This window comes from Aquila chrysaetos, chromosome 26 (assembly GCF_900496995.4).
Source record: "Aquila chrysaetos chrysaetos chromosome 26, bAquChr1.4, whole genome shotgun sequence".
In the NCBI taxonomy this organism is placed as follows: domain Eukaryota; kingdom Metazoa; phylum Chordata; class Aves; order Accipitriformes; family Accipitridae; genus Aquila; species Aquila chrysaetos.
In genome coordinates, this window is record NC_044029.1 from 5,023,595 (window position 1) to 5,048,144 (window position 24,550).

Genomic DNA, 24,550 nt, shown 5'->3' on the forward strand with positions numbered 1-24,550 from the left:
GTTCTACGTGACGTGTGGATCTTGTTATGAAATAATAGCAAGATTAATACCTTAGCTCTAACTTGCCCAGCTATGATAAAGAAGGTTCTGTGCTGTGGTGTTATTTCAGGAACACTATTCAGTTCAAATGTTAATGATCCTGGCTGGTCATTAATGAAAAGAGAATTGCAACTTTATTTTACGTTCTGAGGGTGAAATATATTCTAAAAGCAGTGGGAGCCTTCCCACTGACTTTAGGAGGGTTAAGAGGGCACCTGGCCTCAGTATGTTCCTTATGTGCTCTATTCCTGCATTTTATATATGCATATATAAAAACTTCTGCATAACGGTAACAGCAACAAGTTGTTTTATTTTTCAAGAAACATTTCAAAATATACTACTGCAGGGCTAGAATTCAATAGCTAGACTTTAATCTTGACCCATAATTTTTGGCTAAGTTGTATGCTTTAGAAAGCATGTATTTTTTTTCAGTGGACACATAGGGTATTAACTATATTTATTCTCACATGGGTTGTTGGACTGCTGGAGTTGTCATTTGCAAGATTGCTTGTTTTCTAACCTCTCTTTTTGTTACAGGTTCTTCTGTTTATTTTGTCACAATTGTAAAATAAAAGTGTCTGTATATGGTTTATAACTACCAATATAGTCATCATTTGTTAAAATCTGTAAAGAATAAAACTGTTCAACTTACTTGAATAATTTTACAGCTTTTTCTTCTGGCAAAACAGTTTTCTTCCCTGGATACTGTGCAGAATTGCACTTCTAAGATGCCCAGCATAGCTAGAATTGCGGCACTATCTATCTTCTCTTTGGAAGAGAGTTCCAAAGCTGCAGAACTGTCTGAAATTTTGACACATAAAACTGACCTCAGTGTTGGCATTATTTCAGGCTGACATGCTAGAAGTGTCCTTTATTTTTCTGTATTTAATTGAAAGGGTCACTAGAGAATATAGTAGTCACTAAAACTGCAGGAAGAACACAGGCATTTAAAAGATGTGCGTAATAACGCTCCACTGAGAGAGATATCAGTAGGATGCTGCAATAAATGGAACCTGCTGGTACATTTCAAGAAGATGGAATGAATTACCTGGGTTGGATGATGACCAGGGCCTCCCTGCAACTGTATTTCTGTGCTTCAAAAAGGGCCACTGGAAAATTGAAATGGTTCTCATGGCTTCTTTGTCCTGCTTGGAGATCTCTGAAATTCTAGTTACTGCCCCAGCTAAGCTTGGGGAAGACCCCAAACTTTCTGGAATTATATCTTGTCCATGAAGATATTTATTTCTATCTGAATATAGTTTTGATTAATTCATGAAATATGATAAAAAGAATTATGTAATAGCTGAAAATTATCTGTAAATATTTTTTTTTCCAGTGTTTGTCTCAGCATGTAAATTCAATAGTATGACCTTAGACCCTGCAGTATTTACTGTTGTTAATGTGGGAATTAAAATCTGGCGCTCAGTGATGTTCATGTCTTTCATTTAGGGAATCCTGATTTTTAGTGTTTTCAAACTCAAAGCAACGATCCTCTTTGAGCTGATTTGTATGCAAGGAAATTAGATGGTATGAATGAAAATGTAAAAACATCATCTGCTAAAATGAAGGTTAAATCATGAGTGTTCCATTCTGTCATTTATCAACATCACAGATTTTCTTAGTTTTAACAGGTTCTCTTCCGTAATTTGGATAGCAGATCATGCTGTTAAGTGTAGTGACAGAGCAAGATTAGGATACTTCTAAAAATGACCAGCATGATGACCACACAGTGTTACACAGGAATTAAACCACAAACGTTGTTGCTTAGGAAGTTGTGTGATACTTGAAAAGTTTTTCTGTATACTAATAAGTAAAATTAGTATCTCAGCTTTTCCCCAAGCAAATGCAGTTGTAATAACCTAGAATTTTAACGTTCAGGGAAAGCAAATTAGTCTTCAGGATAGAGAAATAGTTTGTGTGGTGTTCTCAGAGGAAGGAGATTTATGTGAGAATATGAAAAATAATATTTCTAGTTGAAACTGTGTGCTGTATGGGCTCCAGAATTAACTTGTGTAATATGAAATAGAGGTCAATATTTTCTTTAATAATGTTTTTGAGCAAGTTCTTCACTGTTCAGGATGAACGCTTGAGAAGAAATTTGAATAATGCATTGAACAGCTGTAAGCAGAATTGCACTTGAATTGCTGTGTAACTCTCTTCATAGAGTCTGGCTGAGAAGCTCCTGAAGAAAGAACAGGACTACACCCAGCTAGAAGAAAAACACAATGAAGTATCCGTGAGTAAGAAGAACGTGCAGGCAAGCTTTCACCAGAAAGACCTGGACTGCCAACAGCTTCAGGCAAAGCTGTCTGCATCTGAAGCCTCGATACAGAGATTACAGACAGAGCTAGGTGAGAAGGGGGAGGCAAGCCAGAAACTTAAAGAAGAGTTGTCCGAAGTAGAGACAAAGTACCAGCATCTCAAGGCAGAATGTAAACAGCTCCAGCAGCAGAGGGAGGAAAAAGAGCAGCATGGCCTGCAACTCCAAAGTGAGCTCAGTCAGGTAAGGTTCCTTAAGCCTCCTAGACCATCCTACCATCCCATTAGGGTTTTTTAACTGTGCATGCATATTTTTCATGCACATGCATCTGCATTTCCTTAAGCTAGCTGGTATTTGAATAAATATAAAGCATTCATCCCAACACTGCAGAGAATGAAGTACAATCACCTCTTCCCCTTAGAGAAGTAAAGAAAAGAACAGGCAGAAAGAAGAAGCTGTGATAAGAGTGCAGAAATCCTTTAGTATTTGTTTTTCTGAACCTTTTTAGTAGGTCCAAACTCTTGTCAGGGACAAATGAGGATAGTTGTAGATCCTGTGTCACAATCAAACTTAGCAAGATCTACAGTTATAACCACCTTTCCATGTTTTTATTTCTGGGAAGGCTAATGTAAAATCTGTCTATCTGTAGTATAATTCCCCTTTCTCTGAAAGGGAAAAAGCTTACTAACTCTGTTCTGTCTGGAACTTCTTAAAACTATGTTTATAATTTCAGTTTTGAAGATTAAGGCTGAATGAGCATAAACTTTGTAGTTTATTTCTCATGTTCTGATATGACTTTTTTTTTTTTATGTGAAGAAAAAAGGTTTTAGCTCATCTGAGGCAGGTTTTTTGTCTACTCTTTTTCTCTTACAGTGTTAAAGGAACTCTTCTTTCATCCTGCAGTTTTTCCCCTCCCCTTTTTTTGTTGATGCATTCCCTGAAATAAGGGAAGTATTGTCAAACGACAGGGCAACCCAGAATATTGAGTTTCCATGACAAATATGGTAATAGACAAATCCTAAGAAGTCAGCAAGGTTATTTATTCTGGTTCAGTAGGGTAGCTGAAGTTATAATGAATTCAGGTTATGAGAAAAACAAATTCAGGTAGAGTATCAGAAATAGTTTCACTTCTAGTAGTGATTTTACTACTCTATAAGAAGTTTCGGAAAAGCGAGTCTTCATTTTACATTAGAACGGAACAATGCTTGATTTGCTTTAAAATTGAATAGTGAATACAGTAGGGAATACTTAGTGTGAAAAGCAGGGTCATGTGAAGTCTTAATATTGCTTCCTTTTGTGTCTCTCCACAAAGACCTTCCCTTTATATTGCTAATAGCTATGAGAACACACAGAGCATACGTCCCCCCACCATTTACGTATTGTTCTGCTGAGTCCAATGAGTTACGGAAGCAGGACTTCCATATAACATTGAGCATACTGAAATTTGCGGCTGGTTGAACTCCGTTTTATCTGGTGTCTTGGGGAGTAGTGTGTTAGACTGGATAAATATTTGTACATCAGGAATCATGTCCAGTCCTAAGATGGAAAAAATAATCTTTTATTTTTTTGTTAGTGTGACATACTTCATTTTAATCTCTCGCTAAAGCGTTATCATTTTGAAGTGAGTGTTTCTCAATTTTCAACCCTTTGTCAAGTCTGAAATAGATTAAGTTGCAGGCTGTGCGTGTATAGTTTATCTTGGAAGAACTGTGGCTTGGCAAAACTCCATTTATGTATGTATTACATCCCCAGAATGACTTTCCTTCTCCCATCAGTCTTCTGTCAGGGGGAGGGGAGATAATTATATTAGTTATCTGCTTAGGAATCCTCACTTGGTAAAACTGCCTCAGTCTGCCTAGGCAACATCTATGCAAGTTCAGAAGCACAGCCGAGAGGTTGAGCTGAATTCTGGCTTCAGCCTGAGGAAGGATTTTTGGGTGGGAAAATGAAGGAGGAGGAAGGTGAATAAAGCGTTGCAGAATGAATTCCTATGAAAGGAAATGGAGGCATTGCACATTCTCTGGTGATACCATTGGGAAGGAAGACAGTCTAAGCAAGAAAACCTGAACAAGCTGCTGGATCTCAGGATGTGTTTTAGAATTGTATTGTAAAAAAATAGTGGAGGAAAAAAAACCCTTCATACATGGTATAAAATAAAATTAAAGCCAAGCAAAAATTTCTCTTCCTCTCTCTCCCTTCAAACAAGAGTTTGGTTACTACTGTGAAAAGACTAAATTTCTTGTATTTGTTCACTTAATACCTTAAGGGATTTATCTTTTTATGCATGTAGTCCAATAGTTTATGTTGACACAATGAATGCTGCTTATGAAGGAATATGTATAGGTGTTTAGTCAAACCACATTTTCAAAGAATCCTTGCCATCTTATCAAAATTCATTTGAACAGATGCATGTCTGGTTGAGTTTGTATATTTTAGAATTTGGGTAATGTCAAGAAAGCAATCTTCACAATGGAAGGAAACTTCAATGATAATGTTGGTTGCAGCAGAACAATAGGAAGTGGGTAACACAAGAAAATACGGGCTGCTTCAGTCTTGAAGAAATGTTAATTGCTAATAAATACTGTTGTTGTTGAGAAAATTTGAATCTACTTGATTGTCTTGAAAGTCTAAATATTTTTTATGATTTTTGTATTCTGTAACAGGTTAATCCTGGATTTTATGGTTCTGTTTACTTAAAGTCACTCTTAAAGTCCTTCAGAAATACTTAACTGTGCCTGTAATAGCAGTGACTTTTGTAAAATGTTGTTTGCTGATTTCTCCCTTTCCAAATATTCTCTCTGAGTATCAACATAACCATGAGCAGTCATAATAGTTATCTTGTTGCACCCTTTCTTCATTAGGTTTCTTCCTCCAGCTCTTGTTTGTATTTTCAGTGAGGAGGAAGTATTAATAATTTAGTGGTTCCTTTGGAAAAAGACAAATGTTCTTGATCACTGGAGGAGAGATTATGGTCTCTTTCCTCACCCTGTCCTCCCTCTTCTCTTATGTCTCTCTGAACTGTGCAGTCACAGTTAGCAATCAGCATCTTGGCCACGTGCCGAACAGCTTTTCCTTCGCAGTTTTTGTGGTTGTGGACATATAAACAAATAATTTAACTTGGTTTCCTAAGAAAATAAGGCATAGACACATTTGTTTCCCCTGTCTCCATCCCCTGTAACTTTTGCATTGTTTGATAACTTTAGACGAATTTTGACAGATAGCCCAAAGGTCTTCAGTGTTAGGTTCTTCAGTTTTAATTTCTTGTGGAAACAGGCAGCTGGGTAAAGGAGAGAGACTTATGTTCATGCCTCACCCCCTCAATGGCTGGGGGCAAGATTTAGTGTTATAAAACCCACTCTTCCTTTTTCTGTCCTGCTAGGCAGCCAGCTGGTCAACAAGTGGTAGCTTGCAGCGAGCAGCAAAGTTGTGCTGCCTTTTGCCTACGTATTAGGAATTTGAGGAAAGCATGAGAAAGGTTTAGGGATATTGAAGGGAGGACCTGGAGTTAAAAGGTGGGTGGTTCAAGGGTCTTGGACATAAATTCATAGGGAAGCAACCTTCATTCATCCTGATAGCTGTAGAAAGTTCTTGCTGTGCCGCAAGGCCTGATCCATCCTCTGGTTTTGCCTTGAGTTGAAAGTTCATTTGTGTATCCGTGAATGTGTTCATGTAGAAGCAGGCAGGAGGTAACCCAGGACCTATAGGGGCAGTTTCAGATAGAAGAACAGCTGATTTTATAGAGAGAGCTTTTTATAGCAGTGAATAGTAAAAGGCTATCCCTGCACTTTGAAGATGGTGCAGTACTGCTTTTGATGACTGAAAAAATGGTGAGGCAGGCTTACGTCCAGCTGGAAGAGTGCATGTCCCTACTTACTCTCTGCTCCTAGGAGGTGCTGGACTATAAGCCGTGGAAGTTACTGTGTACCCTACACTGAAGGTTCATCTGTCTCTTCTTTGCAGAGATACAATGCCATTGACGCAGCCAGGTCAAGCTAAGAATTATGCTCTTACTAGTCTAGCAATGCAGAACAGTATATTGTGGGAGCCAGCGGAGCAGGTAAAGGCATGGTGCTTCAGCCACTGGATCTGCAGGAGTGAGGGTGTGCGCTGTGCAAGATGAGATTGCTCTAAGCATCACTGTTTTACGTGATAGTCCTTATGCCTTTGAAGGATTGCCCTCTTTGTGTTTCTGTTAAATCTCTGTAACTCATATTGAAGGGCTTCTGTAGATAAATGAGGATGTTTCTGAGTCCATCCAACCTACTTTTTTGAGTATTTGTTATGCTTGTGCAGTTGATGCTGTTCTTTAACATGATTTGTTTTTCTGAGGTGTACGATGTACATACATGACTTCAGGAGCTCATGTAGTTGTTTTACTCTGGGTTATGAAAACTTAAGGTAAACACTGCACAAAGTGAGTCTAAAATACAGTGCTGTTGGCTAAAGAATGACTAAAAAAGAAGACTTTTTTTCTTTTTTCTTCCAGTTGCACAGTAAACTTCTAGAAACAGAGCGCCAGCTAGGGGAAGCGCATGGGCGGCTCAAGGAACAGAGGCAGCTGTCTAGCGAGAAACTGATGGACAAAGAGCAGCAGGTCGCTGATCTGCAATTAAAACTTTCTCGTGCTGAAGAGCAGGTAGGGGCTTTTATGCAGACTCTAGTTTGTTCTGGTTCTGATAGTAGCCTGTATATACACTTGTGGTGATGTTGCAGTTTATAAAGTTTGTCCTTATGGGAATTTCATTTGACTAATCCTGTTAAAGTCTTACAGTAAAATTGTCAAAATCTGCCTAAATGCCACTTGCGTTACAGATTTTCGTAAGGCTAAATGGTCATCGGATGCATGTATGTTCATGGTGCTTTACAGATGAACAGAAGATGTGCATATTGCGCTTACAAGCTTTGTCTAAGGATCTTAAGAAAAAAAGACTTAGATGCACCTTAGCCTATATGGGTAAAGTTTTGTGTGTAGATATTTTTGTAAGATAAAGCCCTACATGAAGAAAAAGTAAACATGGCACAGCAGGTCATTGATAGTTAAGAACCTGACTGGGGTGGATGGGCAGAAAACACTTGTTTTAATAATTTTTGTTTGTTTTAATGAGCATCTTGTATATGTTGCTGATTTTCTGCTGCCTGTATGGGGATTGGCCAAATATGTAAGTGGTACGTTGTCAAAGCTTTAAAGCTTTTCTGTAGCTAATTTGCAAAGCCTTGACCAGTATAGAAGTGGAGAGACTGCTAAACTGAAGTTGCTACTAAAACTGCTAATAATAGTAATAATAATGTTGTTTTACAGGTACCTATATTATCAGTCATGTTACACCTTAACAACTGTTGGAAAAAACTTACTAAAAATCTCTTGCGTTTTAGATTTTCGAGAGCTAAAATATATATATGTCTGATAGTTGTTTTATAGTTCTTGCTTGTGATATAGAATCTCACCTATTAATAGTAATGAATGCTTTGGTTAGATTTTGATTCTTTAACTAGCATTACACACTTTTATTTTTATACCAGTTTTCAAATATTAATGTTTAGACTAAAATCTTTTAGCATCAGAATGAACATGGAGCACTATTGGCATACTGACTGGTGCTTGTTCACTCATTAGTCTGGTTTGTTTGTTTGTTTTCTGTTTTTGGTTTTTTTTCAGCTAAAGGAAAAAGCAGCAAATTCCACAGAATTGCAACATCAATTAGACAAGGCAAAACAGCAGCACCAGGAACAGCAGACACTTCAGCAAAATACTACAGCAAAACTACGAGAAGCCCAGGTAACATAGTTATGTGTCCTAATATGAAAGCGTATTTCAGATTTCATTATTTTATATATGTTTTCTCTGTAAAAGTGACTTGCATGACTTATACTAGTTTCAATAAAGTAACTTGTAAATCTAGAACAGAATATACAGAAGATGTTTAATAAATTTATCCAACATTTTATGCATTAGGAATAACTTCTAAGGTCCTTATAATTAAGGAAGCTATTATGCGATTTTCTAGAATGACTTGGAGCAAGTACTACGACAAATTGGAGATAAGGACCAAAAAATTCAAAATCTTGAGGCTTTGCTTCAAAAAAGCAAGGAAAACATCTCTCTGCTAGAAAAAGAAAGAGAGGACTTATATGCAAAAATTCAAGCTGGTGAAGGAGAAACTGCAGTTCTTAACCAGCTGCAAGAGAAAAACCATGCATTGCAAATACAGGTAAGAACTGAGAGACTTGTTTCCTTTCTTTCATTCTAATTATTGAATCTTGTTTCCATTTTTTCTATCATCAGATATGACACTAATCTTTTCTGTACTTTGCTGTTTCTTTGATACTTACTGTAAAGACCTTATTGTAAATTTCACAGGACTTGTCTTTTGGTGTCTTCCTTGCTATCAGCATAGGGGAAGGAATTCCTAGATGTTTCCTATGTACATATGAGTCCTGGTTTCAGCTGGGATAGAGTTAATTTTCTTTCTAGTAGCTGGTATAGTGTTGTGTTTTGGGTTCAGTATGAGAAGAATGTTGGTAACACACTGATGTTTTCAGTTGTTGCTGAGTAGTGTTTATAACAAGTCAAGGATTTTTCAGCTTCTCGTGCCCAGCCAGCAAGAAGGCTGGAGGGGCACAAGAAGTTGGGAGGGGACACAGCCAGGGCAGTGACCCAAACTGGCCAAAGGGAGGTATTCCATACCATGTGATGTCATGCCCAGTATATAAACTGGGGGGAGTTGGCCTGGGGGCTGGATCGCTGCTCGGGAACTAACTGGCCATTGGTCAGCAGGTGGTGAGCAATTGCATTATGCATCACTTGTTTTGTATATTCCAGTCCTTTTATTATTATTGTAATTTTATTATTGTTGTGGTTGTCATTATTAGTTTCTTCTTCCTTTCTGTTCTACTAAACTGTTATTATCTCAACTCACCAGTTTTACCTTTTTTTTTTTCCCAATTCTCTCCCCCATCCTACTGGGTGAGGGGGAGGTGAATGAGCAGCTGCCTGGTACTTAGTTGCTGGCTGGGGTTAAACCATGACAATATGCTCGTAATATGTACTTACAAATAATTTTTGGATACATATACATGTTTGTTTTTCTTATTTTAAAGAGAGGCTTAATTCCTACTTTCAACACCAAAATTCAGTTTAGCCTGCATCTGTTGTGTCCTTAGTATTTTGGTTTTATTACAATAGGGCCAAATTGATGATTCCCTTTTGCTTACATTTTCCACTGGTAACCTATTTAAATTGTGGTATTGTGTATAATATAACTTTACTGTAATAGTTCAGAAAAAGCAGTGTGATAGTGTTGAGTCTCCAGAGCCATGATAAGACATGCTAAAATTTAAAAGATATATGACTTCCTTGGACATGCTTTTCCAGCCTTCTCTTCTCCTTACCTCCTTTCACTGCAGGTAACTCAGCTGACAGAGAAGCTGAAGAATCAATCAGAAAGTCATAAACAAGCCCAAGAGAATTTGCATGAGCAAGTGCAGGAGCAAAAGGCACATCTAAGAGCTGCTCAAGACCGTGTGCTTTCCCTGGAAGCAAACATCACTGAACTAACCAGCCAGCTAAATGAAAGTAAAGAGAAAGTATCACAACTTGATGTACAGGTAAAGGAACTCTATACTGTCTGGTGATGCTAAATCCTGCTTGTGATTTCTGTATTCTCTCCAGAGAATGTACAAAGCAATTGAGGAAAAATTGCATGTTTCTACTAGCAGATCAATAAAGTAGAATAAGGCAGATAAAACTGAGGAAAATGTAAGTGCATTCAGAATAGCAATAGGTAGCAAGTGTTGGGTTTTTTGTTTGTTTTTTTTGTCTCTGTTGGTTTTTTCTGGTTTTTGTTTGTTTGTTTGGTTTGGTTTGTTTTTTTTTTTTTTTTAATTTAAAACCCCCCAAAGTTCACAACTGAGTTGGGAAAATCTGTCCTCAAGCACCTCTTGCCGTATTTGTAATGATTAGCCATCCAAACCCCTGCTGAGTGTTTTGGAAGGAAGGGAGGCTGTTCCCTAACAGGCAAGGTAGGAGCAGAGAAAGATAGTATGCATGTGGAAGCATATTTTTGTTGTTTCTTATTCTTTTTGCTTTTAAAAATTTTGGAGGGTCTTAAATGTGCGTGCAGTCTAAGGTTATCAATGTATACATGGGTGTGAATGCAGTAAGTATATCCCATTGTTCCTTGTTAGTAAGTAAAAATATTTTCCTAGAGTAGATGGTGAGTGGGACTGATGGTTTGTTTTGGTTTTTTTTTTTTTTTTGTTTTGTCTGTTTTTTTCAGCTCAAAGTAAGAACTCACTTTGGCTTAAAATCCTGATATTTGCCTAAACCTTGAAAATCTTTCTTGCCTTTTTTTTTTTTTTTTTTTACACCAGCACATGAAAGCTACTGATGTTACTATTAAACTTACTGATGAGTATAAAAAAAATAAAATGAGTTACGGTAAAATAGATGGTTTAGCGAAATACAACTTGTCTTTCAGGTAAAAGCAAAGACTGAATTGCTACTTTCAGCAGAAGCATCGAAAGCTGCTCAAAGAGCGGATCTTCAGAATCATCTGGACACTGCCCAGCACGCACTGCAAGATAAGCAACAGGTTATAAGCAACATATAGACATAAAGTTTCTGTGTTACCTAAAAAACTACTTAAAAACCTAAGAATAGTCTGTTTACAAACTAAACAAACGTGAATACGCATTTAGAAATCGTGACTTAGGATATTTTAACCATGTGATATGTATTCAGTTCTTTTTGCTGTAATCTGGACCAGACATATTTTGCAGTGTAAAGAATTTACTTGGGAATCTACTCCTTCCTGTGTGATTATGGTTCAGGATCTAAGCTGTCCTATTGGGCTATAATTCAATTTTTACCTGTATATTATGAAGAAAAGATTGTAGAATGCACTGCGTAAAAGTGAAAACTCTTAACTGTTATTTCAGATTCAGATAAATTCAGAATCAGATGCCTGAACTCAGAAATAATTATCTGTGTGCCAACTGACACAAAAAAACAAAAGGCTGTTGTTAAAATTGCATGTTTTAATGTGTGTTAATCCCAGTGAAGCATTCCACTGGCTGCTGAATCAAATATTTGCATTGTTAGAATCGGTGCTGCTGTGGTCTTCATGGAAACATCCAGCAGATGCTAACATAACAGCATTTTTTAGTGTGGGAATGTAATTAATTGCTGTAAACAGAAGACCTCTTTTTGCAACTATTAAATAATTGATTAATAATTAAATAAATCAGCTTGGTTGGAGAGCAGCGAGCTTTGATGTAGATGTCATCATAGTGGTTACTAGGTGAATGTGTTCCTGTCTCTTGCGGAAATTACATTGTTTTGTGTTGAACAAAATGGTTTGAAATCATCTCTGGTATGTGGAGAACTGACTGTTTCCATGGTGTTGGCTTTCCTCTTCGGTGGTGCTTGATTTCATGAAGACAGCAAAAAATTTCTCTAAGGTTTTGTAGTGTTACTTTCTAGTTAATGTGTGAACTGCAGGATCTAGTGTATTTATTATCTACAATTCCTCTTTCATTTATAACTTAAAACACCTCTGTTAAGATTTAGCCCACAGCCTGTAATGTTTGAGAGGAATATTGAGGCTTCAAAAGAAATTTCATCAGTTTAACAGAGAGAATTTTGGCACATGTTTGTTTCCCCTCTCAATTTCCTGTCCCTCAGAATAAAAAAGAAACATTATTTTCCTTTTTAATTTGAACTTGTTAGATCATTTACAGCATATATGACATTAGTCATTTTTGGAATTTATTTAAAAACTAACAACCTTGTATTTTTATTTTACCTCAGGAGTTAAATAAGGTCAGCGTTCAGTTGGATCAGGTTACAGCTAAGCTAAATGACAAGCAGGAATACTGTGCTCAGCTGGAAGCCAATCTTAAAGAGTACAAGGAGAAACATCTTTATTTAGAACAGAAAACTGAAGAGCTAGAGGGACAGCTTAAGGTTTGTGTTGAATTCGGTATCTGAGCTTACAGAAACTGATCTCTGCTGTTCGGTAGTATGTGATAAAACCTGTGCTCAAATTATGGGGGAAGGATTTGTAGGTTTTCTTTTTCACTAGTGTTTCCTGATCCACCGTTTAATCCTATTCTCCTCTTCTTCCATGCTAGCACATCACACTAAGAAGATAGGCTTAGGACATTGCCACTATACTGTCATTTTCCTGTATGTGTGCTTCTATTAACTTCTGTGCTACCTGGAAAGTGTTATGAGAGGGAACACAAATACATCCCCAAATTAGAGTCTTCAAGTTCAAGCTTATACACTTGTGGTAGCAGGGAATACGTGTTACATTGGTTAGCCCAAGTTAACACTACCTGTCTGGTTTAATTTATTTCTAAAGCCTTCTAGTAGGCTTCTACAGAGGCTTTTTATCAAGATTTATTTATCAGTATTTTTCCTCTAACTTGATCGTCAGTTTTGCATTCCAGTTCTGGAATCAGTTTTTCTTTAACAGTGCACATAATTCTGGCAGGTTTGCAGAACCTTTTGGTGTTTTGAGATACTAGTATTTTTAGTTAAGGATATGAATGAGTCCTAATGCTTGAGAGCTTTTAAATTTGGGCTTTAACCTTTGTTCAGTATTTTTTTAAAATTCTTGGTAGTCAAAATTCAAAATACATAAAAGCATATGATACAGGGATCTTAGGAGCAATGCAGAATTGGTTTTGCAGTGTTCTCTGTCTGTTTTGAGGGAGATTAGCAGTATATACGCTCAAGACTGAGCTGAGTGGTTTTCCTAGCTTACGTGCACTATAGAAGAGAAGGAAGATTGTTTTCCCCATATGAAATTTTAAATCCAATGCTATTAAAAAATAATGCTGTCATACATTTGCATTGTCAGCATAATTATTTTGTGCTTCCATCTCTCTTCTTTTGCACACTGTTTTTTTCTCTGCCCACTTTGATTTGTGCTTTTATTTTTCATCCTTTTGCTAAAGTTTCACAAGTAACCAACAGACACAAATGCTTGGGAGGAATACAGTGCTTGCTTGCATAAGATTTTACGAGGTTCCTGGTAGCTGAAGTGCGAAACTGAGCAGGGTTGTTGATGCTGTCAACAGGAATGCAATTCTGTGTAAAATCTTGGCGTCATCACCATTCTTTGGGATTATTCCAGTTGAATGCATGGTATTTAAAAAAAATAGAAAAAAAAAAATAGAAAACAAAAAGCCCTTGGGAATTTTCATGGAGAAACTTGGCCATTTTGTTTTATGGCCACTGCGTGAAAGCAGAAGTGCCTGTAAAACAGCCAGTGTGTTGAAGAGTCTAAGCAGTGCCCATTTGCTGAAGACTCCTGTGTTCTTTATACTCCATGTAAATGAACAAATACCTTTGGAAAAACAAAAAACCAAAAACCTCTTCCAGGCAAGCACAGGGTTTCTTCACAGCTATAGTTCATGTCTTTGTTTTTGTTATAAAGAATGGCAGAGTTCTTCGGATATGTAAATCAGCAGTCATTTGAAACTGCTGAAACTACTTGATGGTGGCTAAGAACCCAGCCCCAAAGCTGAGCACTGTGTATGGCCTTTTTTTGTATAGGTGTTTTGGATAAGCTCTTTAAAGATTCTGCTTTTAATCTATTATTTTGCAGTAAAATGGCTGCTTGGCTTTTAATTTAAAGATGATTTCAGAATGTTTTACCAAAATAGTTCAGTTCTGGAGGAGCAAGAGATTTGCAGGAACTAAATAATGAAAGATAAGTAGCAAACTAATGAAACAGGGAGGCGATGTGTGGGAATTGTGACTGCTTTCTACAGTAAAGACTTACTACAGTAAATGCTACTCACAGACTAGATGACTTCTGCTTTTTATTACTGTTTTTATTTTGTTGGTTGTGTTCTGATGGCTCTAACTTTTTATTTTTCTCTCTCAGAAACTTGAAGCTGACGTTCTTGATGCTAAAGCAAGCAAAGAACAAGCTCTTCAGGAGTTACAGCAGCAGCGACAGCAATCTACAGAATTAGACCTCCGAACAGCAGAACTGAGTAAACAACTTGAAGCAGCAAGAGAAGCGTACGCATTTCCTTTGTTATAGTACTTTTCAAAGTCAGACATAAAACCAGAGTGCTTTGGACTAGAGTTGAAATTTTGCTGTTCTCTCCTGTGATTTCTTCAAATCTTAGATAAGTGATGTGTTCCCTCTGCTCTGAGAACTGAGTTTTATCCCACCTGATTTCTTTCACTCTATATGCCATGCAGACTCCATCTGCCATGTTGTCTCATGTGAATCACTGACTGCTGTGATTCAATACACTTCAATTTATTCACTGTGCTTGTTGTCAGCTAAATATCTGAACAGTTTGATGTAGTGAGGTCCATCTTTAAATATCCATAGCTCTGCAACTTTTTTCAAAGACTAATTTGCAATTTATGCATAAGCAGCAAAGGGGTAGTTTCTGTACATTATAGTTGAGGAAGAAAAATCCATCTCAAAATAGTTTTTAGAGTTGGTGGCATGTCTTCATTGGAGAGACAAAATGCCCATGCTCTGGATGAAAAAGCTATGCTTTGAAGTAGTTCTACAGTTAATATATGAAATAATAGAGGTATTTAATAATACAAAAGAACCTGTGAAGAAGAATTAAAAAAAAAAAATTCTCTTTGTATTTGCAGGATGTCTAATGCTAAATTGGATTTGCAGAAGAAATCTGAGGCCCTTGAACAAGCGAAACAGCAAATTTCAAAGCAAGAGGAGGAGAAGGCCAGCCTGAAACAAAACCTTGAGAAATCAAATCAAGATACAAGTAAACAACTCAAGGAATTAGACTGTAAAATGCAAGCAGCAACATCAGAGCTCCAACAAGTGAAATTAGAGAAGGATACTCTATTAAAGGACCTTACAGCTACCAAAGACAAGCTCTCAAAAAGTTCTGAATCCTTCAAAAAAAAAAAGGAGGAATTAGAAAAAGAAATACAAAAAGGAAAAGCTGCTGTGGCAGAAATGGTTAGTGGTTTCTTTCATTAGACATTAAGTTTGGTGTATTTACAGTCTGATAAAATGACTTTGCTTTCTGTCTGAAAACAGCGTACATGCAATGACAATGCATGGAAATTAATTGCCTTAAGGAGAAACAAATTTTGATTTTTAGTAGCTCATACGTGTGTCCTACCTTAAATTTTTGTCCGGATGTTTACAGTAGTAAACATCAATCATATCGCACAACAGGATCCCTTTTTCTTGCTGCATGCCTTTAATATGGTGAAGAAACTAAATGGAGACAATTGGTGAAACGGTTTGATGGGAAATGTCCCCCTTTTTAAAAATACATCAGCCTTATTATAACAGCACAAAGTTATAAACCCTTTGCTAAAGTGCCACCGTATTGAAGATGATGTTATTTTTCTGAGGCCATTTTAGTTTCCTTTCTGCAGTCTTTGTACATAGAACCTTTCTGTGCACTTGTCTGGGCATGCTGGAAGGCTGCGTACTGCAGTCAGAGAAACATTTGTCTGTTGTTTGGGGAGATGCCTAGCTTAAGGTATTATCAGAGTACTAGAATTATTTAAGTTTCAGAAAGGCCTCAGAGTGGCGGTGTAACAACAAGTGCTTGGTCACCAGAGCAGCCTATTATGGTAAAGAAAGTGAACTCTTACTAGCCTTAAAATACACCTTTTTCTTCCCTCTTTTGCTTTGTTGGTGATACGAATGGGGACTATATGATTACATGTTTTATAGATTTTCTTGTACAGTTGTTCTGACGCCCATGCCTCAGACATGGTAGGGGTGTCTTTCTCATTCCTTTCTCATCTTGCATGTCATCATTTCCCAGAACCCGGTCAGAGGTGCTTTTATTCCGATCTAAAAGAAATTCTGCTCCTAGTTAAAGATAACATTTTTTCCTTTACTCTTTCACCTTTTTAAGATAAGCCTTTTTGTTTGCTTTACTTAGTTACTGCTGTTTAAATATTTGTTTCTACTAAAAACTTGAAGGATTTTCTCCCCAATTTAGACTTAAAGATAGGAGTCCAGATTCTGCTTCTAATTCTGTAGTCATTTGGAGGCTCGCCACTGTCTTACGTGCATAGTATTTGGGCTTAAAATGTAATTGTATTTGCATACAAGTCCTCCAAATGTAGTTGCTCGTGAGTTTTAGATCATCAAGAAATTTTGGATCCTGAGGAGAGCGATGAGCCTACTGCTTCCCACGAGAAGGAGAAGGGCTGCCAACAGCAGCTTCAAACAGGGAGACTATCCCTAATCAGAAAAACTCTTTGGCACAGGGCTGCCTTTCTTAGTACAGGGCATCAGCTGTGTTCAGATTTACCACTGTTAAGGTTTTGAGAAGTTTTGAGCTGAAAATATGTCTGCAACTGAGAAGGAAAGCTTTTTCACTGAGAAGGAAAGCATTATTTTTCAAGGCTTTGTAGATCCTGCAAAAATACCGGGTACCTGGTCTTAGAAGCTCACAGGAATATTTCCTTGTCTTATGTTTTTTTAGGAAAAATCTTGTCAAGAAGCAAAACACCAGCTCCAGCTACAAACAGAGTCTGTAGCTAAAGAGAGGAATGAATTGAAAAACTCACTGGAAAAAAAGGAGGGGGTAAGCTGTCCGCTTAGTTTCAAAAATCTAGAAACCAATAACAATGAATGTTTAAAAGGTTTGTTTTCAGTTTCATGTGCTGGGACTGATGAGAGATAAAGAGGATGCAGTTCTCAAATTGTAATCTACCTGGGGCACTAAGGTCTTGCTAAAAGGTGATATAAGGTGCGGATATAAGGAAATAAGGTGATACTAAAAATTTCCTAGATGTTAATATGAAGCTTTAAAATACAAGTTTTAGTCCTAACTTCTGTGCCTCACATACCTTAGGGGATTTTAGCCCTTCAGGTTTTTTCATTAGTGAAACAGTTACTTGGTATTACCATGTCCTCATTTTTTTTCATACAATAAAAGTTGTTATGTCATATCCTTAGATCTGTTTCAGTCTCAGACCTAATCAGTACATTCTCTGTGCGGTTGACAGGATATTTTTCAGATATCCTTGAAGGATTTAGTTGCTTTTGCAGACTTGTGTTAAGTCACTTACCTGTGACTGCATAAGGACCAAATGCACTTCTTTTTTAAAGATGAGCATTCAGGCTGCAAAATCATGTAGTCCAGCTGGCAGCCTGAAGGCCAAATCCGCTTTTGTGGATTTCTTTACCCAAGCTGTCAGCTGTTTCCTAAAGGAATCAGAAGAGGTACGATCAGTGGACACAGTTTGGTGGACTGTGATGGACTCTTGCTGCCTGGAAGAGGGTTTGTGGATGTGGAGGTGCGATGGTGATTGCTCTGTGACTACTGCTGCTGCTGCCCCGGCTCCTCTCTCGTTAGCAGAAGCACTATGGTCCTCTGTGGCAAGGGCAGGAGGATGAGTTTGGTATCTGCTGCAGTCAGCAGCAGGAGAGCCCAGACCACTGCTGGCTTGAGAAGAGTTGCCTACTCTTAATTTTGAATGGTGAAAAAAGACTGCAGTTGTTCTAAGGTGTAGGAAATTGGGAATAACAGATGATTTTAATGTGTTACTGTAGCTCTCCAGATCTACTTGCCAGTGTTCAGTCAGCTAGCTCTGAAGCAGAAGGTAGCAGCAGCGGCACTGTGGGATGGTCTGGTTCTATGTACAGGAAATAACAGTACCATGCTTGGAAACTGTTTCCTGCAAATAATCTGCAACTCTTTGTAAAAACGTAAGAGTGGGCATACTGGATTGTAAGAAAGGTATAGCTTAGCATCTGGTCTCTGGCAGAGGAAAGTAGCAGATGCCTAGAGAAAAATAGAGTAGGGCAAAGCTTTCAGGTTCCTGCAATCAGGGTATTTTCCCCAACTTCTAGCAGTCTTTTGGGAGCCGATTTCCTAAAGCTGTATCGTCAGCTTTAACAGCTTTGACTAGTTTTTAATCTGTGAAGTTGTCTGTGTGCTTTTTGAACTATGTAATTTGTCATCCACACAGTTCAATAGGCAGTTTCACACACTACAGCATGTACAAATAGTGATTTAAATTAAAATTATATACAGTTATTTAATATTTTTGAATATAGATTTCTAAGCAGTTGTCGATAGAACTTGATTCAGCACGAGAGCAAGTACTGGAAATTCAGGGTCTTCTGAAGGAGAAAGAAAAAAGTGAGCAACATCTCCAGGGAAAGCTGAGAGAGTTAAAGGAATCTTTTGAGCAGAAGAAAAAACATAGTGAGACACTGCAAGCTGAATTAAAAACTGCCCTTTTAGAAAAGGTAAGACTGGCCTCTCTTACTCCTTTAAGAAAACTAATGTAAATTTCTCTGATAAACGCTGCAGCTTTTATGTCAATATCTTCGTGATAAACAGCTGTTTGCTGTAGTCTAGTTGGAAATGATAAGGTCAGGATGTGGAAACAAGGTCTTCAGATGCTGTTGGAGACAGAAACAACATCAACAACAACAATAATAAAGTAAAAAGAACCAGTGCTGAAATATGAATTCTGTAGGAATTGAGTTTCAATAAAGTGATAAAAATGGCTAGATTGTGTTTATTCTGCTTCAGGAGCATGCTATGAGGCAAGAGCTGCCATTTTCTTGTAAAGCAGTAGAATTTTGTGAGAGTAGTTTAGATAAACCCCGCAGTGTTTTGGAACGTTCATGGCAGCTTTAAACCAAGTCTTCTCTTATTATACCAAAAGAATTTATCTGAGTGACAGTATGAAACTCACAAACCATAATGGAAAGAGTTCAGATGTCTTACAACATTAGGGAATGTTGTGTTCTGTGCCATGCACTGTTAAATGTTGCTCCAGCTTTGGCTGCCCTATGCTACGTGATCATATTTGTGCTTTAGTCAGTCTGTGGAAACTTGGAAACATTATTTAGATTTTTAATGTTTGGTCTTAATGTGTTTCACTTAGTCTTTTGACATGAATTAAATTTTGTTGTTAACTTTAAATATTAAATGTAAAATCACAAACAGCAGATTACTGAACTGCTATTTTGTAAGTGGAAAAAAAATATCTTGTCTTGCAGTAGAAATGCAGTTTATTGAAATGTTTAAGCTTACTTTACTGTCTCTAACTTTGATTGAAACGTCCTATGCTTATGTTTCAGGCAGAACTGGAGAATAAACTGCAACAGCAGTCTATTTTGTCAGCACAGGAGCTTAAAGCAGAGAAAGTCAAGCTAGCAGACTTACAGAAGACCCATGAAAAACATAAGGAAAACATGGAGAAGCTGCAGCTGGACCTTTATGGGAAAGAGTCTGAGCTGCTGGCAACTAGGCAAGACCTTAAGGTACTCACAGTCATTTTAATGTCATATGTGATTTAGTAGATACAAACAGATCTTGAAGTAGGTATACAGATTTTGAAGACCAAGAAGCAGTGCAAGAACTGTATAGGCAGAAAAAAGCTCTTCTGCTATATATAGAATTTAGTGCTGTTCAATCCCTTCCTCTGGGACAAAGGATATCTTGAAACTAATTTAAAGCCAAGGGTATTTGCCAGTTTACCTGAAATACCCTTGCATTTGTGCAGCAGCAAAGTGAAAGGTGATTTATTTTTGTGTTATTGTAAGAGTTAGTTAATTTTTTGTGTTGCTTTTCCTTGTTATATATTGTAGCTTTCAATGACTTTAAACAGCATAGCTGTTTAGGGCAAAGTCTGCCAGCGTGTGAGTAACCGCTATCTTCTAGATGATTGAACTAGAATTTTAGTTGTCAGTCTTTTCCCGTGTCCTTGCTTCCCGGCTGATTGTGGACGTTCAGAGATGTCAAACTAATAGAAACAGTAGGTTTAGGGTCCTGCCTGGAATACAAGTGTCCAAACTTAGTCCTTGAAGTTTTTGCTATTCCTAAGCTGAATTTATCTGATTTGGCATTAGGGTGTAGTGCCTTCAAAGAGGTATTGCTGGGAGTCGAGTCAGTTAGCAAAGGTGCTTTTTGTCCTCTCGGCCCCCCTCCTTCATGTCAGTGCTAAGCCAATGCTCCGGTTAGTCCCAGGACATGCTGTGCTGCAGATACTGGCTGTCTACTGGCAAGATGTGTAGCTTTGGCACTTCTCACTTCAGACAAATCCCACTGCAGCTTTGTCCGTGTCTGACGCTGTTGTTCTAGGCTCTTCTGAAGTTTATGCAGAGAAATAGGCACTTCGGGAGGACAGATCGTCTGATCTGGTTTAGATGTCAGCTTCTCTTTGCTTCGTGATGTATAAAGGGAGCCTTTTGTGACTGCTTAGATGTCATCGCTCCCTTTCACCTGCCCCAGTGGAGCCTTTCAGTCCCACCACTGAAATCGTTAAAGGTCTTGTGGCCGTTTCAGGTAGGCCCATGTGAGTTGTGGAGCCCTAGCCAAACTCCAGGTTTGGGTTATTTTAAGAAAAAGACAAATAGCTCCTTTACATACAGGCCATCGGAGTTTTATTAATCTTACTCCTCCTCTGTGGCCTTAGATTACCTGCCACATTTCCCTGCAGGTTACAGAAGCTTTACTTTCAGTGCAGCTTGGTTGAATCAGTGTGTTAAATTGTGAAGAACTTCTGCATGGTTAACAAGCAATGGTGGTTTAAAGATACTCTTTTTTACAGTTAGTTACTATAGCACACGTACCTCTGTGAGTTAATTTCCTGCAATGCATTTAGGTCAACGTTTGGTAATGCAATGACCTGTGAAAGCATTGGATGTGCTCAGTAACGGGGATTTTTGGTATAGTTTTCATTTAAGTACTGCTTGGTGCAAAAATAGCTCTGAAGAAGTATTATTAAACCAGCCTGATGACTTCTAGTTCTGGCAAGTATAAAATAGGATGGTAGGCGTCTCACATGCTTTGAAACTTGAATGGGGATGGTAGCAAGAGAGAGAGAGAACATCCATGCAAAAAGGTAAAATAAGGTGATGGCAACAGGAAAACAAGATTTTCAAGATGAGCAGTCAGGTAACTTGATTTATTATGTAAGTCTCAGTGGAGCCTAGAGAGCCTGAGGAAGATTGGGGTCCTCAGTACTGATGCGATATAGAACTTGGAGGCTGTTTGCTTGATTTTAAAAAGATTTCTAAAAACATATATTAATTGGGGTTAGTGAGGTCTGCTTGCCACCACATTTTTCTGTAAAATGTAGAAGAGGGAAGAGGTGGGGAGCCGATCTTCATGGATATGCTGCCTCATTGCAATGTTGACCTAAAGAAGCAGTGACAACTTGTCTTACAAGACTGCAAAGGAAAAAGCACATTCAGAAAGCCTCAGTGTGATAATGTTGGTCTTGAGAGCTGAATATCAAAATGCCACTCACGTCAGAAGAACTTTATGGTAGAGTTTCACAGTCCAATTCAAAGTCAGTTGTCTGGCTTGTTTTGCCTTGGGCAAGTTACATAAAAAAAAAATAGATAATTTGAGCCAGAGCTTTGGCTTTTGATTAAAATTTGGAACTGAAGCTGGTGGGTGGGCTGGGGTTCAGACTGGTCTTAGTCTTATTAGTAGGCAGTAGTAGAAGTTTTTAAAATGCGTATGTGTGGTGAGCTTGGGTGTCTTTCGGTGCAGAATTTTTAGTGGAGATACGAACTCCCTACACAGCTGTGTTGAGCCAGCACGGCTTGAAGCCCAGCATTGTCCGGGACAGGCATGGCCAGGCTGTATCGAGAGTGCTCGGTTTTCTTTGGTTAAAAACACTACGAGGGAAAACTTAAATATTCTCCCGTGGTGTAGCACCATGCCATTGGTGAGGCCAAGGTCTCAGGCGTGGGGATAGACGGTACAGTGTAGGGGTGAGTAGGGTGGTAGGTCTGGTTCTTGGGGGGGTGGCAGGAGCTGGGCTGTACACCGAGCACCATCTGCTGGCATCTGCTCGGAATATCACTGCTGGGATCGCTGGGTGGGATTGAAGAGTAAATGTATGCCTCAGTGAAGTTTTGCAGTTGGAGGTACGGCCCTGCGTGAGGGAGAGCAGCAGAGCGGGCAGCTGCTCCCCGGAGTGCCAGCAGCATGGCTGCACCCTAGTTTCTGGTTCCCTAACACAAGATCCGAGCTACGTAGCTGTAGCCAGATGCAAACTTTGAAGCTGTTAAGTCTTGCAGAGGAAAAGCGAGAAGTGTTGTAACAAAATCAGAAGTGAGAATGTAGTTATAATTTTATGGGTACTGTTTGCTGCAAATTTACTTTGATTTAAAAATGCACCGTCTATAACAGTAACTACACTCATGCATTTTTGTCTCTGTGACTGGAAAAAGAAATCGGGTGGGATTTGAGTGCTTGTTGTAAAAGCTATGGTTTTTGATAAAAAAAGAATACATATATAATAAAGAGAATACTACTAAATATTTTTTGTATATATATGCACATATATATAAATATATGTGTGTGTATATGCATGTATGTATAATATATAAATATCTTTTGTATACGCGCGCACAAATTTTTTTTTTTTTTGTGCAAAAGGCATATAGAAGCATTAATGAAAATGCAGAACTGTTATTTTTGCCTTGATTTTGAGTTAGTGCAAACATACTTTGTGTGAATCCTGCTCTCCTGAGCTCTGCCAAGTATCCTTCAGTCTTGGCATTTGTGCTTTTTGTAGTCAGTCCTGGTTTCCTCTGTGTTCTCAAAAGAATGTTTCTTTGCCGCCAATATTGGCATCGCTGTCAGTGTATCTTCAGTGGACGTTCTGGGACAATATTCGTGCTGCCAAACCTCAGGTCTGTAAGTCAGGAGCCAAAGTTGCCTACAGTCAGTCTAACCCTTCTTCTTAGGAAGTGAAGAGAGATCAGGTTAGCATCTGTGAATAATTTCATGTCTCTCCTTGTGGACTGGGATCAGGGAGCACGCAGACTAAGACACTCACTTGTGCACCTCACTTAGGTGGAATGAATCCAGGTCTTATCACCCAGCTAGGACCAGTTCTGGTGTTGGCACTATTATTTGTACTGCAACAGCCCAAGCTGTAGTGAATCAGACTGTGCTATCTTACCTTTTTATTTATTTAAACTCTGTACCAGTCATCCTAGCATCTGTTTTTATTTAAAAAAATAAGTACAGATTGGCTTCTTTTGTTCTGTACCTTTTCCTCGCATTCGGTTTTGTCTGTCATCCTAAAGAGCAATCTCATGACTGGAGAGGTATTCTCTTGTTGGGAGAATACCTGTCATATTCTGGGAGCAATGGCAAAACTGAATGGTAATTAAATAAGGTAAATGCCATCAAATGTTTTGAGAGGTGATTTTATGTTAAAGATGTGAGCTCCTCAGCAGTCCAAAAGAATCGGGCTGAATTGCGGTCTCAGTGGAGACTGGGACAGGAGCAAGGATAATAACTGGAATGTTTAACCATGTGCCGGAAGATTTCTGCTCATTTCCAAAGGATGCTGTGAGAGACTTTTGAGCAAAGCAGAAAGAAAGGCATAAATAGATAGAAGGTTGATTTACTGTTAAAATTATATTGAATGGTTTCCCAGTTAAGCTAGGTAGCATCATTAATCACAGCACAATTAAGAGGCACTTATATATGTAAGCTATAGTATGCTAAAGTGTATGCAAAATTCCAAGTCTCTTATATAACAAACTACTGAATTATAGAAATATTTGTGCATAATACAGTGCAGAGTAGGCTGAATACTGGCTCCCCTTATAAGAACATTTACATTGTCTTAGCCTAGGTATAGACACAATGAGATAACCTGTCCAGTGGACACTTTGGGGGGGGGGGGGGGGGGGGAGTTGAGAGAGGAGTATCCCCTATGTGAGGCTTTTAATTTGGGTGTCACTATCCACTTCATCAAATTTCATCATCCTGTGCTAACAAATTGGATGTAACCACATTTCTTCTACTGGACACAAATTTGAATAAAAGCTGTGGCTTCCTTATGTTTCTCTCTAAAACTGCAGAGACTATTGGATTTTCCCATGAAAATGTTGTATGATGATGCTACACTTCCCATCCTTTCTCATTGTTAGGAAAATACGGTACTCCACTGCCCACAGTGGAGCAGAGGGGGATAATTTTGCTTTCTGAAAGACCCACACTGCTGAAAGCTTGAAATTGCAAAAGCACCTCCTATTTTGCTTAAAAAAACTTCTGAGTTAACACCTTGTGAAGTGTTAAACTCTAATAGCTCAAAAAGCAAATAAAATAATTTGTCTGCGAATTAATTTCGGAAGCCAGTGTGAGCTTTTTGAGAGCCACTGGAGTTGTTGAAAATGCTATTGAATCAGCTGTGTTCCATCATTGGTGTTTCTAACTGAGTCTGACTCAGGCAAAATACTTAAGATATTCCAAGGGAGGGTTAGGAGGCATTAG

General features: G+C 38.2%; 1 protein-coding gene across 6 annotated transcripts in view; it reads left to right on the forward strand.

Annotated features, from left to right (window-relative positions):
• Positions 1-24,550, forward strand: part of EEA1 (early endosome antigen 1) — a 78,491-nt gene that overhangs the window by 39,441 nt on the left and 14,500 nt on the right. For all 6 annotated transcript variants that reach the window (XM_030002751.2, XM_030002746.2, XM_030002747.2 and 3 more), the window contains 12 exons: positions 2,204-2,542; positions 6,786-6,935; positions 7,956-8,075; positions 8,305-8,508; positions 9,704-9,904; positions 10,777-10,890; positions 12,108-12,263; positions 14,197-14,336; positions 14,937-15,267; positions 16,763-16,864; positions 18,343-18,537; positions 19,381-19,563. In XM_030002751.2, the coding sequence (XP_029858611.1) occupies positions 2,204-2,542; positions 6,786-6,935; positions 7,956-8,075; positions 8,305-8,508; positions 9,704-9,904; positions 10,777-10,890; positions 12,108-12,263; positions 14,197-14,336; positions 14,937-15,267; positions 16,763-16,864; positions 18,343-18,537; positions 19,381-19,563 (2,235 nt within the window). The remainder of the gene's footprint in view (positions 1-2,203; positions 2,543-6,785; positions 6,936-7,955; positions 8,076-8,304; positions 8,509-9,703; positions 9,905-10,776; positions 10,891-12,107; positions 12,264-14,196; positions 14,337-14,936; positions 15,268-16,762; positions 16,865-18,342; positions 18,538-19,380; positions 19,564-24,550) is intronic.